Source organism: Thalassophryne amazonica, chromosome 15 (assembly GCF_902500255.1).
Source record: "Thalassophryne amazonica chromosome 15, fThaAma1.1, whole genome shotgun sequence".
In the NCBI taxonomy this organism is placed as follows: domain Eukaryota; kingdom Metazoa; phylum Chordata; class Actinopteri; order Batrachoidiformes; family Batrachoididae; genus Thalassophryne; species Thalassophryne amazonica.
Genome location: NC_047117.1, coordinates 1,943,839 through 1,963,063, shown reverse-complemented (window position 1 = coordinate 1,963,063; position 19,225 = coordinate 1,943,839). Strand labels below are relative to the sequence as shown.

Sequence of the window (19,225 nt, the reverse complement as noted above, 5' to 3'; positions counted from 1 at the left end):
GACGGAGGAACTCAAACGATGTCCCAATATCAATCAGTTTAAAAATCAATATACAGACATGATGTTTTCAAGATATGTATCTGCTGAAGAAGGATGTTTGTGTGTTGCCAAATTGTAAACGTAAATTTGTTTGGTATCATTCAGATTGTGTCCTTTAAGTTGAAGAGACTGAAGTGGTTGAAAATGGGAGTGTTGTGTGGGCCGCCAGAAGAGGAGGTACTGCTGGCCCACCACCACCAGATGGCGCCCTGCTTGGAGTGCGGGCTTCAAGCACAAGAGGGCGTCGGAGCAACGGAGAGTGACAGCTGTCATTCATCATCTGCACCAGCTGTCACTCATTTACCACATCACCATAAAAGCCGGACTACAACTCCACCTCCCCGCCGAGAAATCAGCAACCAAGAGGTAACCTTCTCTGTGGTAATTTTCTCTGCTAACGTAACTCTTCCTTGCAGCCGTTTGCCCTGTGGTGTCCTTATCGGAGCTGGAGTAAGGGCGTGACCGCGATGACTTCGCATCACGCTCCGTAGCAGATAAGTGGTTACACAGGAGCTGCACGAGTGTGTGATTGGAGGTGGAGGTGCTCCCTCCTTGGAGAACATTGACTGTGAGTGGACTACTGAGTGTGTGGATTCACACTCACCTGGATTTTCTCTGTTCTCTGCCAGCAGTACCAGGGTCGACAGCCGAAGACAGAGGCCACCTGGGGACTCGGGACTTGGCGGCTCCGGTGTTCTTCAAGCCCACTGGTGGTGGAAGCTGTGTGGGAATCAGCTCTTCTCTCGCCAGAGGTCTTCTATCTTCGAGCCTGCCCACACGTCACCTGGTGTATCATTGGCAATCCATATCTCTGTCTGTATTCCGTTGTGTGTTTCCACAACATTAAATTGTTACTGGTTGGCTTATCCATTGTCCGTTCCTTAGCGCCCCCTGTTGTGGGTCCGTGTCACGACACCTTCCCAACAGGGAGTGGGAATAGTTGGGTTTTTGGACTATATAACTTTATTTTTGGTTAATGGGGCCGGCGTTAATAAGCTTTGCTTCTGCCTGTACCTTTTCAGGCACACGGATGCATTGTTGATCCATTTTTTTTTCCCCTTTGTTGTAAGTTTTCTTCTTATTATTATTGTTGTTTTGGACTGTGCGTGCTGAATAAATGAATTAATTCATTTAAAAAAAAAAAAAAAAAAAAAAAAACAATTTGCACCAACTGTTCAGCCAATCCTTTGGATGCTAGATGGCATGTTGGAGTTCTGATGTGTTTGACTGCATTCAGTTTTAGGAATGTCTCGAATTCACTTGAAATGAATTGAGGTCCATCAGTTACCACCTCTTTAGGTAACCCATAAGCAGCAGACAAGTTTCTCAAAACTTTGATGGTTTTGCACGTGGTAGTTGACATAGGGACAATCTCTGGCCATCTTGCATATGCATCAATCAATACCAGAAACATCTGACCCTTTGATTCTGCAAAAAGTGTATTCTTTCCAATGGACCTGATGCCCATTTCCAAGTATGCACTGGTACTTCATCAGGTGCACTACGCTGATATTTGCAGACTTCACATTGATTCACTTCTGTTTCAATGTCTTCATCCAAAGAAGGCCACCACATTAAACTCCTATCCAGGGACTTCATTTTGACTGGTAGCTGTTATGTAGCTTGGCAAGTAACCTATCTTTCAGACTATCTGGGATGATTACTCGAAATTCCCAGAGTAAACACTCATTTTCTACAGTTAGATCAAATTTTCTCCTCAAATGCAGTGAATGTTTTCATCCGACACACGTTTTGGGCAACCTGACAAAACACACTGTTTTACTTTGGCCAGTGTCAGATCTTTTGCAGACTGTCCAAATAGGAAATTCAAAGCACCGTATTTGACCTTGGAAACACTGGAATGGACTGGTTTGATATGACTGACATGAAATGTGGGAAGAATGCACATGGACCAGGGGAGACGAAGACGAACTGAGATGGGATTAATAATTTTGGAGACTGGGAAGGGACCAACTAACCTGGAAGCCAATTTCTTGTGCATGGTGGCATGTCGAGAGACTAACCTTTTGGCCTGGAGTGTAGAATGGAGCAGCAGATCACTTACAGTCAGCGGCAGACTTGTAGACTACAGTGGAGCGTAATAAGGCTTTCAGAGCCTACTCCCAGATTCATTAGCAGCAGAGAATCAGACTGAGTGCTGAGGGGACAGAGCACTTGAGATTAACGGTGGGAAACAATGATGGCTGGTGACCAAAAACTACATGAAATGGATAATAACCAGTGTACACTGAGGGTAAACTGTTATGGGCGGGTTCTATCCCAGGGAGCTGTTCTGACTATGATGTGGGATGTTGTGAGGTGAGTACCCAGAGACTGTTCCGTCTGCCCATTGGCCTGTGAATGGTAGCCTGAGGTTAAGCTAGATGTGACCTCAAGGAGACAACAGAACTTCCTCAAAAAAATGAGATACAAACTGTGGTCCCTGGTCAGACACGATATCATGTGGTAACCCGTGCAGTTTGAAAATGTGGGATAGCATGACTTCAGTAGTTTCCTTTACTGATGGAAGCTTTCAAAAGGGTATGAAATGGACCATTTTGGACAAACAATCTACAACAGTCAAGATTACCTTGTGGCCCTTAGAGGGCAGAAAACCGGTTACAAAATCCATAGAAATGTGAGACCACGGGCGAGTTGGTATAGCTAATGGCAATAAGGAGCATGCAGGCGGGTGGTTAGACGATTTATGCATAGTACATACTTGACAGGCAGAAAAATACTCAGTAACATCCTTAACTAGTCCTGGTCACCAAAATCTTTGCTGAACCACAAACAAGGTCTTTATAATCCCATAGTGACAGAACAAACAGCCTCCATGACTCCAGCAGATCGCGTCCCCCCTGAGAGACAAAAAGTTTGCCTAGCGGACAACCCGCGGGAACTGATGCATCCCCTACTGCCGATTTAATTTTAGATTCAATGTCCCAGGTTAATGTAGATACAAAACATGACACAGGTAAGATGGTCCCTGGATCCGTAGGTGCGTCACCCAAGTGCCCCTGACGAGATAAAGCGTCTGGTTTGCTGTTCTTAGTGCCCGGACAGTAGGACAATGTGAAATTAAATCGGCTGAAGAATATGACCCATCTGGCCTGACGGTAGTTGAGATGTTTAGCTGTGTGCAGGTATTCAAGATTCTTGTGATCGGTATAGACCATGAATGGAATTTGTGCCCCCTCTAACCAGTGCCGCCACTCCTTCAAGGCCACTTTAACCGCCAACAGCTAGTGTTCGCGGATGCCATAACTGTACTCTGCAGCGGTAAGCTTTTTTGACAAGAAGGTGCACGGATGCAGCCTATTGTCCGAGGGATTTATCTGAGACAGGACCGTTCCTACTCCCACATTAGAGGCACCAACCTTAACCACGAACTGATGAGCAGGGTCAGGAAGGAGCAGCATGGGGGCCGCAGTGAAGTGATGTTTTAGGACACTGACTGCCTTGTCACACTCGGCATCCAGATGAACAGACGGAGAGACAAGGTGACTGCATGAAGAGGAGCTGTGACCATACTGAAACTACGTATGAATTTTCTGTAGAAGTTTGCAAACCCCAGGAATCATAGAACTTTGCGTGAAGTGGGAACAGCCCAGTCCTGCACCGATGCAGCCTTCTCAGGATCCATCTTTATTTCCCCTTCAGTAATAACAAAGCCCAGAAAGGACACCGTGAGTCTGTGGAATTCACATTTTTCAGCTTTTACAAAAAGATCATTTTGTAGTAACTTCTGTAGAACCGTACGAACATGTCGGTGTGAGTTGCCAGATCATGGGAAAAAATTAAGATGTTGTCGAGGTAAACAAAGACAAACTTATTTAAGTATTCCTGCAGCATGTCACTGACCAAATTTGGTGGGTGCGTTCGTGAGTCCAAAGGGCATGACCAGATACTCATGTCGGGAAGGCGTGTTAAAAGCCATTTTCTATTCATCTCCCTGTCTTATCCAGACCAAATGATAAGCATTCCGTAGATCGAGTTTAGGAAAAACTTTAGCTCCTTCTAACAATTCAAAAGCAGAGGAGATAAGCGGCAATGGATAACGGTTCTTCACTGTGATGTCATTTAAGCCACGGTAATCAGTGCAGGGGCAGAGAGCCTTATCTTTCTTTTCAACAAAGAAGAACCCCGTCCCTGCGGGCAACGACGATAGTCAAATCAAGCCAGCTGCTAAAGATTCCTGTTCATTCATAGTGTGGTGTTCAGGTGCCAATAGAAAAAAGAGCTTTCCTGGGGGAGGACTTGCACCGGGGAGAAGCTCAACAGCGCAGTCATACTCTCAATGAGGAGGTAAAGAGTTAGTTTTAGCTTTACTGAAAACAGCTGCAAGGTCATGGTAGCATTCAGGCACTCCTACCAGATCCGTATTGGAAACCTGCAGGGTGCATTCAGGTTTAGACAGACATACATTATTGCAAGCTGGGCTCCAGGAAGTAATTTCACCTGTTGACCAATCGAAATTGGGCCCATGTTGTTGTAACCAGGGGTGCCCCAGAATGATCAGGTAAGGCATATTATCCAAAACGTGTAAGCTTATGGACTCTGTATGAGTGTTGGAAATAAACATTTTGACCGAGTGAGTGCGATGGGTGATTTGACCAAGTACGTGACCATCCACAGCACGTACCACCAGAGGGCACAAAAGCTTAAATATCTTAAGGCGTAGGGGCCTGGCAAGAGAAGACAAAATCAAATTGGCATCAGAACTGGAATCGACAAAAGCCGATAAGGCAATAGTGGAGTGATCAGAAATGAATTTTGCTGGGATTATATTTTGAGCCAAGACAGAGGAGATGGAATTCAAACTCACCTGTAACTCCGGCCGTGACCACATGGTGGTACCCCTGCCCTGACAACTAGATATTAAATGTCTTGATTGTCCACAGTAATAGCAGAGTTCATCCACACAGCGGCACCGTCGCTCCATTGGAGAGAGACGCATGCGCCCCAGCTGCATGGGCTCTTCGGCGCTGTGCAGAGATGAGTCGGACTGAGCGTGAGTGGAGGAGATGGTGCAGCTCGGAGGCATGTCCAACCGGCGATACGGTTGAAGGCTCCTTCGGCGAGGTCGATCCAGTAGACGTCAGTCAGTGTGGATGGCCAGCACGATGAGTTCATCCAGGTCCTATGGGAGATCGATAGCAATGAGCTGGTCCTGAATGTCGGCTGACAGCCCCTGGAAAAAAACGTCAAGAAGTGTGGCCAGGTTCCATTCACTCACTTTTAGCCGCCAGGATATGGAAGTCTATAGCATAGTCAGTGACTCTGCGGCTGCCCTGCTTAAGCCTCATGAGGGAGCATGCTGCTTCATGTCCTGGAGCCGTGTGCTGGAACACCTGTTCAAGAGCCGTGGTGAAAGATGGAAGTGAAGCACAGTTGGAGGATTGTCAACCCCATTCAGCTGTCACCCATGCAGCAGCTCAACCGGACAGGTGAGTGATCATATGCATATATGAGCTGGAGGTACTTCCTGTCTTCGGAGTGAGATTGCATCAGAATTTTGGCTCTCTGTTGGGACTGTTTACACGGAGACTGCTACCTGCTGCTTTGGACTTTGAACTAACAGTCTTTTTCAAGACTTTTTTACTTTTTTACCTTTTTACTTTTTTTTAACTTTTTTACTGTGCTCCAACGCCTAAGGAAGACCTCTAACGGTCGAAACATCGCGACGGAGCACTTTTATCAGCTAACTTTCATCAGCGTTGGCAAGCTAACTAGCTTGCTAACGCTTTCGTTTTTATTTATTTATTTATTTATTTATTTATTTTTTAGCACTGTTGTCGTGCGTTACCTGTGCTGCTCCACAGCGTGTTTAGTCGATTTTTATTTTATTTTAGCACCGTTGTCGTGCGTTGCCTGTGCTGCTTCATGGCCTGTTTGGTGCCTTGATTGGGGCACTCCTTCTGCTGAATCACCTTTAAATTATTTACACATTATTCACTTTGTGTGTTTTTAGGAATCCGCTAGGTTGCGTAGCTACTAGCTCTTAGCCGATTTAGCATGGCGGCTTCTCCTGTCTCTCCCGTACTTTTCTGCTCTGGGTGTGAAATGTTTAGTTATTCCTCGGCCTCCTTTAGCAGTAACGGTACTTGTAATAAGTGCAGCTTATTCGTAGCTTTGGAGGCCAGGCTGGGCGAATTGGAGACTCGGCTCCGCACCGTGGAAAATTCTACAGCTAGCCAGGCCCCTGTAGTCGGTGCGGACCAAGGTAGCTTAGCCGCCGTTAGTTCCCCCCTGGCAGATCCCGAGCAGCCGGGAAAGCAGGCCGACTGGGTGACTGTGAGGAGGAAGCGTAGCCCTAAACAGAAGCCCCGTGTACACCGTCAACCCGTTCACATCTCTAACCGTTTTTCCCCACTCGACGATACACTCGCCGAGGATCAAACTCTGGTTATTGGCGACTCTGTTTTGAGAAATGTGAAGTTAGCGACACCAGCAACCATTGTCAATTGTCTTCCGGGGGCCAGAGCAGGCGACATCGAAGGACATTTGAAATTGCTGGCTAACGCTAAGCGTAAATTTGGTAAGATTGTAATTCACGTCGGCAGTAATGACACTCGGTTACGCCAATCGGAGGTCACTAAAATTAACATTAAATCGGTGTGTAACTTTGCAAAAACAATGTCGGACTCTGTAGTTTTCTCTGGGCCCCTCCCCAATCGGACCGGGAGTGACATGTTTAGCCGCATGTTCTCCTTGAATTGCTGGCTGTCTGAGTGGTGTCCAAAAAATGAGGTGGGCTTCATTGATAATTGGCAAAGCTTCTGGGGAAAACCTGGTCTTGTTAGGAGAGACGGCATCCATCCCACTTTGGATGGAGCAGCTCTCATTTCTAGAAATCTGGCCAATTTTCTTGGATCCTCCAAACTGTGACTATCCAGCGTTGGGACCAGGAGGCAGAGCTGTGGTCTTACACACCTCTCTGCAGCTTCTCTCCCCCTGCCATCCCCTCATTGCCCCATCCCCGTAGAGACGGTGCCTGCTCCCAGACTACCAATAACCAGCAAAAATCTATTTAAGCATAAAAATTCAAAAAGAAAAAATAATATAGCACCTTCAACTGCACCACAGACTAAAACAGTTAAATGTGGTCTATTAAACATTAGGTCTCTCTCTTCTAAGTCCCTGTTAGTAAATGATATAATAATTGATCAACATATTGATTTATTCTGCCTTACAGAAACCTGGTTACAGCAGGATGAATATGTTAGTTTAAATGAGTCAACACCCCCGAGTCACACTAACTGTCAGAATGCTCGTAGCACGGGCCGAGGCGGAGGATTAGCAGCAATCTTCCATTCCAGCTTATTAATTAATCAAAAACCTAGACAGAGCTTTAATTCATTTGAAAGCTTGTCTCTTAGTCTTGTCCATCCAAATTGGAAGTCCCAAAAACCAGTTTTATTTGTTATTATCTATCGTCCACCTGGTCGTTGCTGTGAGTTTCTCTGTGAATTTTCAGACCTTTTGTCTGACTTAGTGCTTAGCTCAGATAAGATAATTATAGTGGGCGATTTTAACATCCACACAGATGCTGAGAATGACAGCCTCAACACTGCATTTAATCTATTATTAGACTCTATTGGCTTTGCTCAAAAAGTAAATGAGTCCACCCACCACTTTAATCATATCTTAGATCTTGTTCTGACTTATGGTATGGAAATAGAAGACTTAACAGTATTCCCTGAAAACTCCCTTCTGTCTGATCATTTTTTAATAACATTTACATTTACCCTGATGGACTACCCTGCAGTGGGGAATAAGTTTCATTACACTAGAAGTCTTTCAGAAAGTGCTGTAACTAGGTTTAAGGATATGATTCCTTCTTTATGTTCTCTAATGTCATATACCAACACAGAGCAGAGTAGCTACCTAAACTCTGTAAGGGAGTTAGAGTATCTCGTCAATAGTTTTACATCCTCATTGAAGACAACTTTGGATGCTGTAGCTCCTCTGAAAAAGAGAGCTTTAAATCAGAAGTGTCTGACTCCGTGGTATAACTCACAAACTCGTAGCTTAAAGCAGATAACCCGTAAGTTGGAGAGGAAATGGCGTCTCACTAATTTAGAAGATCTTCACTTAGCCTGGAAAAAGAGTTTGTTGCTCTATAAAAAAGCCCTCCGTAAAGCTAGGACATTTTTCTACTCATCAGTAATTGAAGAAAATAAGAACAACCCCATGTTTCTTTTCAGCACTGTAGCCAGGCTGACAAAGAGTCAGAGCTCTATTGAGCTGAGTATTCCATTAACTTTAACTAGTAATGACTTCATGACTTTCTTTGCTAACAAAATTTTGACTATTAGAGAAAAAATTACTCATAACCATCCCAAAGATGTATCGTTATCTTTGGCTGCTTTCAGTGATGCCGGTATTTGGTTAGACTCTTTCTCTCCGATTGTTCTGTCTGAGTTATTTTCATTAGTTACTTCATCCAAACCATCAACATGTTTATTAGACCCCGTTCCTGCCAGGCTGCTCAAGGAAGTCCTACCATTATTCAATGCTTCAATCTTAAATATGATCAATCTATCTTTGTTAGTTGGTTATGTACCACAGGCCTTTAAGGTGGCAGTAATTAAACCATTACTTAAAAAGCCATCACTTGACCCAGCTATCTTAGCTAATTATAGGCCAATCTCCAACCTTCCTTTTCTCTCAAAAATTCTTGAGAGGGTAGTTGTAAAACAGCTAACTGATCACCTGCAGAGGAATGGTCTATTTGAAGAGTTTCAGTCAGGTTTTAGAATTCATCATAGTACAGAAACAGCATTAGTGAAGGTTACAAATGATCTTCTTATGGCTTCGGACAGTGGACTTATCTCTGTGCTTGTTCTGTTAGACCTCAGTGCTGCTTTTGATACTGTTGACCATAAAATTTTATTACAGAGATTAGAGCATGTCATAGGTATTAAAGGCACTGCGCTGCGGTGGTTTGAATCATATTTGTCTAATAGATTACAGTTTGTTCATGTAAATGGGGAATCTTCTTCACAGACTAAAGTTAATTATGGAGTTCCACAAGGTTCTGTGCTAGGACCAATTTTATTCACTTTATACATGCTTCCCTTAGGCAGTATTATTAGATGGTATTGCTTAAATTTTCATTGTTACGCAGATGATACCCAGCTTTATCTATCCATGAAGCCAGAGGATACACACCAATTAGCTAAACTGCAGGATTGTCTTACAGACATAAAGACATGGATGACCTCTAATTTCCTGCTTTTAAACTCAGATAAAACTGAAGTTATTGTACTTGGCCCCACAAATCTTAGAAGCATGGTGTCTAACCAGATCGTTACTCTGGATGGCATTTCCCTGATCTCTAGTAATACTGTGAGAAATCTTGGAGTCATTTTTGATCAGGATATGTCATTCAAAGCGCATATTAAACAAATATGTAGGACTGCCTTTTTGCATTTACGCAATATCTCTAAAATCAGAAAGGTCTTGTCTCAGAGTGATGCTGAAAAATTAATTCATGCATTTATTTCCTCTAGGCTGGACTATTGTAATTCATTATTATCAGGTTGTCCTAAAAGTTCCCTAAAAAGCCTTCAGTTGGTTCAGAATGCTGCAGCTAGAGTACTGACGGGGACTAGCAGGAGAGAGCATATCTCACCCGTGTTGGCCTCTCTTCATTGGCTTCCTGTTAATTCTAGAATAGAATTTAAAATTCTTCTTCTTACTTATAAGGTTTTGAATAATCAGGTCCCATCTTATCTTAGGGACCTCGTAGTACCATATTACCCCATTAGAGCGCTTCGCTCTCAGACTGCAGGCTTACTTGTAGTTCCTAGGGTTTGTAAGAGTAGAATGGGAGGCAGAGCCTTCAGCTTTCAGGCTCCTCTCCTGTGGAACCAGCTCCCAATTCAGATCAGGGAGACAGACACCCTCTCTACTTTTAAGATTAGGCTTAAAACTTTCCTTTTCGCTAAGGCTTATAGTTAGGGCTGGATCAGGTGACCCTGAACCATCCCTTGGTTATGCTGCTTTAGACGTAGACTGTGGGGGGGTTCCCATGATGCACTGTTTCTTTCTCTTTTTGCTCCGTATGCATCACTCTGCATTTAATCATTAGTGATCGATCTCTGCCCCCCTTCACAGCATGTCTTTTTCCTGGTTCTTTCCCTCAGCCCCAACCAGTCTCAGCAGAAGACTGCCCCTCCCTGAGCCTGGTTCTGCTGGAGGTTTCTTCCTGTTAAAAGGGAGTTTTTCCTTCCCACTGTAGCCAAGTGCTTGCTCACAGGGGGTCGTTTTGACCGTTGGGGTTTTTCATAATTATTGTATGGCCTTGCCTTGCAGTATAGAGCGCCTTGGGGCAACTGTTTGTTGTGATTTGGCGCTATATAAGAAAAAAGTTGATTGATTGATTGAAATGTGAGGCACAAACAAACAGCTGTGGTTGTAAAAATACTTTAGTGATGAGGATAGCAGTGGTCGGTACACGAGAAGCCAGTCCAAAAAACAACAGCAGTACAAAAATCATCAGGCATTGGCGGGATCAGAAAGGCAGGAGGTCGAGGAACACACTGAGGCAAGCAGGACTATGAAACACGAGAACGACAGCTGGAGAGAAGGCACAAGGCACATCAATCTGGCGAAGACTATCAGCACCCAGTGAGCTTATATAACCTCAGGTGATGAGCTCCAAACCAGGAACAGGTGTGCACGGAAAGCACCTGAACAAGGGAGTGGCCAGAGAGAGGGAAACGCTCACCACCGAGAACCCAGGGGCAGACGAGAGAAATAGACAGACCCAAGCAGAAAAACCCAGCAAGAGAATAAACACACAGAGAACCAATGAATCAATGAAAATACTGAAACAGACCTGACGAAAATAAAACAGAGAAGCAAACAAAAACTCAAACCCTGACAAATGGCTTGTGATCCGTGATCAACGTGAATTTGTGTCCAAACAAAATCATTGAATTTCATGATTCCAGAAACTAATAACAATAAGAAACAACTTTATTAATTCTGAAGGAAATTGAAATAGTGTCCTTTTCAATTTGAGAATAGTTTTTCTCGGCTTGTGTTAGCATTCACAAAGCAAAAGCAATAGGTTTCCCACTTCCGTGTGATATTTTGTGAGAAATCACTGCACCCACTCCCACGGTGACGCATCACATGCCAGAATTAATGACAGATCAGGGCTGTAGTGAACTAAAACTCTGTTTGAAATTAGCTGTCTTTTAGCTTCTGTAAAAGCCCTGTCACATGACTCTGCCTACTCCCATTTGACATCTTTTCTGTCATCGGTGCTGTCACTGTGGGCAAACTCGGAATGAACTTCCCATCGTAAGTCAACAAGGACAGGAAAGACCTTAACTCTGTCCCAGTTTTTCTTGGGAAATAGCCTCACATTTGTCTTTCAGAGGGTGAATTCCTTCAGCATCAATCATGTGGCCCAAATATGACACATTGTGCAGGAAAAAAGTCAACATTTGAACTGTTTACTCTAAGATTGTGATTTTTCAATCTTTTCAGCACTTCTTCCAATTTTTGCATGTGTTGCTCTGCTCATGGTCCTTTCGTGTGATCAGTATGTCATCCAGGTAACATATGACACCGTCGAAACCTTGCAACACTTGATTTATCAACTTTTAAAATATGGCATGTGCATGCCTTGGTATCCTGGATAAGCCTGTCCCTGTCCCAGAAATGCTGTTGTGTTTAATTGTAAAGTGTGTGAGTCTTCACACACTGTGTCCTTAAAAAAGAACAACAACTTTATTACAAATATGTACACCTGCTGCCCTCTTCGTCCCTGGCACCAACACCGTGGTTATGTGGTGTGGCAAAACCCAGCCTTTTATAAGGCCTGAGGCCCCCTGCTGGTTCCTTCTGGACACCACACTAATCATGTCCAATCAACTGAATTGACCCCAGCTGGACTCCAACTAAACTGTAGAAATGCCTCAAGGATGAGATGCCTGAGCTCAGCGTTGAGCTTTGTGGCAAAGACTGTGAATACTTACGGACATGTGATTTCATTCATTCTTTGTTTATTTTTAATACATTTAAAAATGAATGTACTCCATTTTGGAATAAGGCTGTAACAAAACAAAATAAGGAAAAAGTGAAGCGCTGTGAAAACTTTCCTTATGCACTATAAAAACCTGTGAACTTTGAGAACATTTCCATGATGCACAGAGGCAGAAACATGCCGATAGAACTTGTGCCGATAGAACTTGTGCTTTGGTTTTTTGTATTGTGAAATGTTTTGTGTTTACATCTGTGTGTTCATGGTGGTGTGCCCACAACAACAACAACAACAATGACAACAACAACAGCAACAACGACAACAACAACAATGATGACAACAGCAACGACGACAACAACAGCAACGACGACAACGACAACAACAGCAAAGACGACAACAACAGCAATGATGACAACAACAGCAAAGACGACAACAACAGCAATGATGACAACAGCAACGACAACAACAGCAACAACGACAATGACAACAACAGCAAAGACAACAACAACAGCAATGATGACAACAACAGCAATGATGACAACAGCAACGACAACAACAGCAACAACGACAATGACAACAACAGCAAAGACGACAACAACAGCAATGATGACAACAACAGCAATGATGACAACAACAACGACAACAACAGCAACGACAACAACGACAATGACAACAACAGTAACGACAACAACGACAACAACAGCAAAGACAACAACAACAGCAATGATGACAACAGCAACAACAACAACAACGATGACAACAACAACGATAACAACAGCAACGATGACAACAACAACAGCAACGACGACAACAACAACAACGACAATGACAACAACAGCAACGACGACAACGACAACAACAGCAAAGATGACAACAACAGCAATGATGACAACAGCAACGACAACAACAACAACGATGACAACAACAACGATAACAACAGCAACAATGACAACAGCAACGATGACAACAACGGTAACAACAGCAAGGATGACAACAGCAACGACAACAGCAACGACGACAATGACAACAGCAATGACGACAATGACAACAACAGCAAAGACGACAACAACAGCAATGATGACAACAGCAACAACAACAACAACAACAATGACAACAACAACGATAACAACAGCAACGATGACAACAACAACGACAACAGCAACGACAACAACGACAGCAATGATGACAACAGCAATGACAACAACAACAACGATGACAACAACAACAACAACAGCAACGATGACAACAACAATGATGACAACAGCAACGACAACAACAACAACGATGACAACAACGACAACAACAGCAATGATGACAACAGCAACGACAACAACAACAACAATGACAACAACAACGATAACAACAGCAACGATGACAACAACAACAACAACGACAGCAATGATGACAACAGCAATGACAACAACGATGACAACAACGACAACAACAGCAAAGATGACAACAACGATGACAACAGCAACGACAACAACAGCAACGCTGACAACAACAACGACAACAGCAACGACGACAATGACAGCAATGATGACAACAGCAATGACAACAACAACGATGATGACAACAACAACGACAACAACAGCAACAACGACAATGACAACAACAGCAAAGACAACAACAACAGCAATAATGACAACAACAGCAATGATGACAACAGCAACGACAACAACAGCAACAACGTCAATGACAACAACAGCAAAGACGACAACAACAGCAATGATGACAACAACAGCAATGATGACAACAACAACGACAACAACAGCAAAGACGACAACAACAGCAATGATGACAACAACAGCAATGATGACAACAACAACGACAACAACAGCAACAACAACAACGACAATGACAACAACAGTAACGACAACAACGACAACAACAGCAAAGACAACAACAACAGCAATGATGACAACAGCAACAACAACAACAACAACGATGACAACAACAACGATAACAACAGCAACGATGACAACAGCAACGACGACAACAACAACAACGACAATGACAACAGCAACGACGACAACGACAACAACAGCAAAGATGACAACAACAGCAATGATGACAACAGCAACGACAACAACAACGATGACAACAGCAACGATGACAACAACAACGATAACAACAGCAAGGATGACAACAGCAACGACAACAGCAACGATGACAATGACAACAACAGCAACGACGACAATGACAACAACAGCAAAGACGACAACAACAGCAATGATGACAACAGCAATGACAACAACAACAACGATGACAACAACAACGATAACAACAGCAACGATGACAACAACAACGACAACAGCAACAACAACAACAACAGCAATGATGACAACAGCAACGACAACAACAACAACAATGACAACAACAACAACAACAGCAACGATGACAACAACAATGATGACAACAGCAATGACAACAACAACGATGACAACAACAATGACAACAACAACAGCAATGATGACAACAGCAACGACAACAACAACAACGATGACAACAACAACGACAACAGAAACGATGACAACGACAGCAATGATGACAACAGCAACGACAACAACGATGACAACAACAACGACAACAGCAAAGATGACAACAACGATGACAACAGCAACGACGACAACAACGATGACAACAGCAACGACGACAACAACGATGACAACAGCAACGACAACAACAACGATGACAACAACAACGACAACAACAGCAACGCTGACAACAACGACAACAGCAACGACGACAATGACAGCAACGATGACAACAACAACGACAACAACAGCAACGATGACAACAACAATGATGACAACAGCAACGACAACAACAACAACAATGACAACAACAACAACGACAATGACAACAACAGCAATGACGACAACAACAGCAAAGACGACAACAGCAATGATGTTAACAGCAATGACAACAACAACGATGACAACAACAACAACGATAACAACAGCAACTATGACAACAACGACAACAACAGCAAAGACGACAACAACAGCAATGATGACAACAGCAACGACAACAACAACAACGACAACAACAACAACGTTGACAACAACAACAACGTTGACAACAGCAACGATGACAACAACGACAACAACGACAGCAATGATGACAACAGCAACGACAACAACGACAGCAATGATGACAACAGCAACGACAACAACAGCAACGATGACAACAACAATGATGACAACAGCAACGACGACAACGACAACAACAGCAAAGATGACAACAACAGCAATGATGACAACAGCAACGACAACAACAACGATAACAACAGCAACGATGACAACAACAACGATAACAACAGCAAGGATGACAACAGCAACGACAACAGCAACGATGACAATGACAACAACAGCAACGACGACAATGACAACAACAGCAAAGACGACAACAACAGCAATGATGACAACAGCAATGACAACAACAACAACGATGACAACAACAACGATAACAACAGCAACGATGACAACAACAACGACAACAGCAACAACAACAACAACAGCAATGATGACAACAGCAACGACAACAACAACAACAATGACAACAACAACAACAACAGCAACGATGACAACAACAATGATGACAACAGCAACGACAACAACAACAACGATGACAACAACAATGACAACAACAACAGCAATGATGACAACAGCAACGACAACAACAACAACGATGACAACAACAACGACAACAGAAACAATGACAACGACAGCAATGATGACAACAGCAACGACAACAACGATGACAACAACAACGACAACAACAGCAAAGATGACAACAACGATGACAACAGCAACGACGACAACAACGATGACAACAGCAACGACAACAATAACGATGACAACAACAACGACAACAACAGCAACGCTGACAACAACGACAACAGCAACGACGACAATGACAGCAACGATGACAACAACAACGACAACAACAGCAACGATGACAACAACAATGATGACAACAGCAACGACAACAACAACAACAATGACAACAACAACAACGACAATGACAACAACAGCAATGACGACAACAACAGCAAAGACGACAACAGCAATGATGTTAACAGCAATGACAACAACAACGATGACAACAACAACAACGATAACAACAGCAACTATGACAACAACAACGACAACAACAGCAAAGACGACAACAACAGCAATGATGACAACAGCAACGACAACAACAACAACGACAACAACAACAACGTTGACAACAACAACAACGTTGACAACAGCAACGATGACAACAACAACGACAACAACAACGACAACAACGACAGCAATGATGACAACAGCAACGACAACAACAACAACAATGATAACAACAGCAACGATGACAACAACGACAACAACAACGACAACGACGACAGCAATGATGACAACAGCAACGACAACGACAACAACAACAACGATGACAACAACAACGACAACAACAGCAATGATGACAACAACAACGATAACAGCAGCGATGAGAACAACAATGACAACAGCAACGACAACAACGACAGCAATGATGACAACAGCAACGACAACAACGATGACAACAACAATGACAACAACAGCAACGATGACAACAACAATGATAACAACAGCAACGACAACAACAACAATGATGACAACAACAACGACAACAACAGCAACGCTGACAACAACAACGACAACAGCAACGACGACAATGACAGCAATAATGACAACAGCAATGACAACAACAACAACAATGACAACAACAAGGACAACAGCAACGACGACAATGACAGCAATAATGACAACAGCAATGACAACAACAACAACGATGACAACAACAATGACAACAACAGCAACAATGACAACAACAATGATGACAACAACAACGACAACAACAACAACGATGACAACAACAACGACAATGACAACAACAGCAACGACGACAACAGCAAAGATGACAACAACAGCAATGATGACAACAGCAATGACAACAACAACAACGATGACAACAACAACGATGACAACAACAATGACAACAACAGCAACAATGACAACAACAATGATGACAACAGCAACGACAACAACAACAACGATGACAACAACAACGACAATGACAACAACAGCAACGACGACAACAGCAAAGATGACAACAGCAATGATGACAACAGCAATGACAACAACAACAACGATGACAACAACAACAGCAATGATGACAACAACGACAACAGCAATGACGACAACGACAGCAATGATGACAACAGCAACGACAACAACAGCAACGACAACAACAACAACGATGACAACAACAATGACAACAACAGCAACGATGACAACAACAACGATAACAGCAGCGATGAGAACAACAATGACAACAGCAACGACAACAACGACAGCAATGATGACAACAGCAACGACAACAACGATGACAACAACAATGACAACAGCAATGATGACAACGACAGCAATGATGACAACAGCAACGACAACAACAGCAACGATGACAACAACAATGATGACAACAGCAACGACAACAACAACAACGATGACAACAACAATGATGACAACAGCAACGACAACAACAACGACAACAACAGCAACAATGACAACAACGACAACAGCAACGACGACAATGACAGCAATGATGACAACAGCAACGACAACAACAACAACGATGACAACAACAATGACAACAACAGCAACGACGACAACGACAGAAATGATGACAACAGCAACAACAACAACAGCAGTGATGACAACAGCAACGATAACAACAGCAATGATGACAACAGCAACGATAACAACAGCAATGATGACAACAACAATGACAACAACAGCAACGACGACGACAGAAATGATGACAACAGCAACAACAACAACAACAACAGCAGTGATGACAACAGCAACGATAACAACAGCAGTGATGACAACAGCAACGATAACAACAGCAATGATGACAACAACAATGACAACAACAGCAATGACGACGACAGCAATGATGACAACAGCAATGACAACAACAACAGCAATGATGACAACAGCAACAATGACAACGATGACAACAGCAACGATGACAAGAAGAACAACAGCAACAGAAAGTCATCTGAGGAAACCTGACTGCTTCATTTCCTGTTATTTCTTCCTGTGCTGAGTTTGTGGGTTGGAATCCTGCAGGGTTCTGGTCCCTGTGACGACCAGGTTGTGTTGGGATCAGTTTCCAGCAGCGGGGGTTGGGTGACAGCGATAAGAAACCAGATCTGTGCTGTCGATTAGCTGAGGTGTTTGTCCAACATGTCAGCCACACGGCCACCACATGCTGCCAAACTGCCTCTTTGTTGCTTACAGGTGTGAAGTAAACAAACAGCTGACGGTTAGTAAGTAACAGCTGCAAAGTACCAACATGTCATGGAAACAAAGGCCTGCAACTACAACCAAACTGACCACGTTCCACCAGAACTAATCCACATGAAGACCAGTTTCATGGAGTGTTTAGCCTAGCTTAGCACAGACAGCGACAGCAAAAAAAAAAAAAAAGCTTTTGAGCATCATGATTTTTCTTACATCCGCCCTTTTCAGGTTTCAAATCCCGCAAAACCTCAGAGAGGTCGCCGCACTGTGAGATCTCAGTAATATTGAGAACTGCACTGAGACTCTCTGATCACGCTGCACTTTAACCGCTGCACACGGACAACACCATTAACATCGCAACATAAAACTATTTTTATATTGTGCCTAAAACTCTCATGAATATATTCTCTGGGTTTATAGACGTTGTTATTGCGTTTGTTTTATGTAAACATGTGAGAATCACAGTCTGTCTCTCCGTTATTTTCAGTGGGAGCTGCTGTGAGCTACAATCGCTTCCTGATCAGGTCGGAAAATGAAGTTTGCTCTTTAACGTCTTGATTATTGTTCTTTACAACACTGTTTGTCCTCTTTGTTCCAGACTAATATATATAATATGTCTGAAATTTGGTTTGCGTTCCATGCAGATTAAACGTAACAGACACAGATTATTTGTTATAATTGTTTTAGCAAGTTTTCATGGTATCATGCAGCAGTCTCTTATTAACGTGATGAAAAGTATAAACAAATACATTTTTGTAGTATAATATTCATTTGTAATTGTCATCATGTGGATTCTCTATGTTGTTTTGACTGTAGCGACTCTCTGGTGCGCAAGGGATTATGGGATACG

General features: G+C 43.1%; 1 protein-coding gene across 1 annotated transcript; it reads left to right on the top strand.

The window, feature by feature from the left end:
• Nucleotides 1–5,346: 5,346 nt before the first annotated feature.
• On the top strand, nt 5,347–18,144 carry LOC117525725 (putative uncharacterized protein DDB_G0282133). The gene is made up of 8 exons (XM_034187652.1): nt 5,347–5,489; nt 12,588–13,234; nt 13,491–13,558; nt 13,645–14,014; nt 14,261–15,547; nt 15,836–15,997; nt 16,101–16,122; nt 17,625–18,144. Exons 1-8 carry the CDS (start codon nt 5,347–5,349, stop codon nt 18,142–18,144), a joined length of 3,219 nt encoding a protein of 1,072 aa, XP_034043543.1.
• The last annotated feature ends 1,081 nt before the right edge of the window (nt 18,145–19,225 follow it).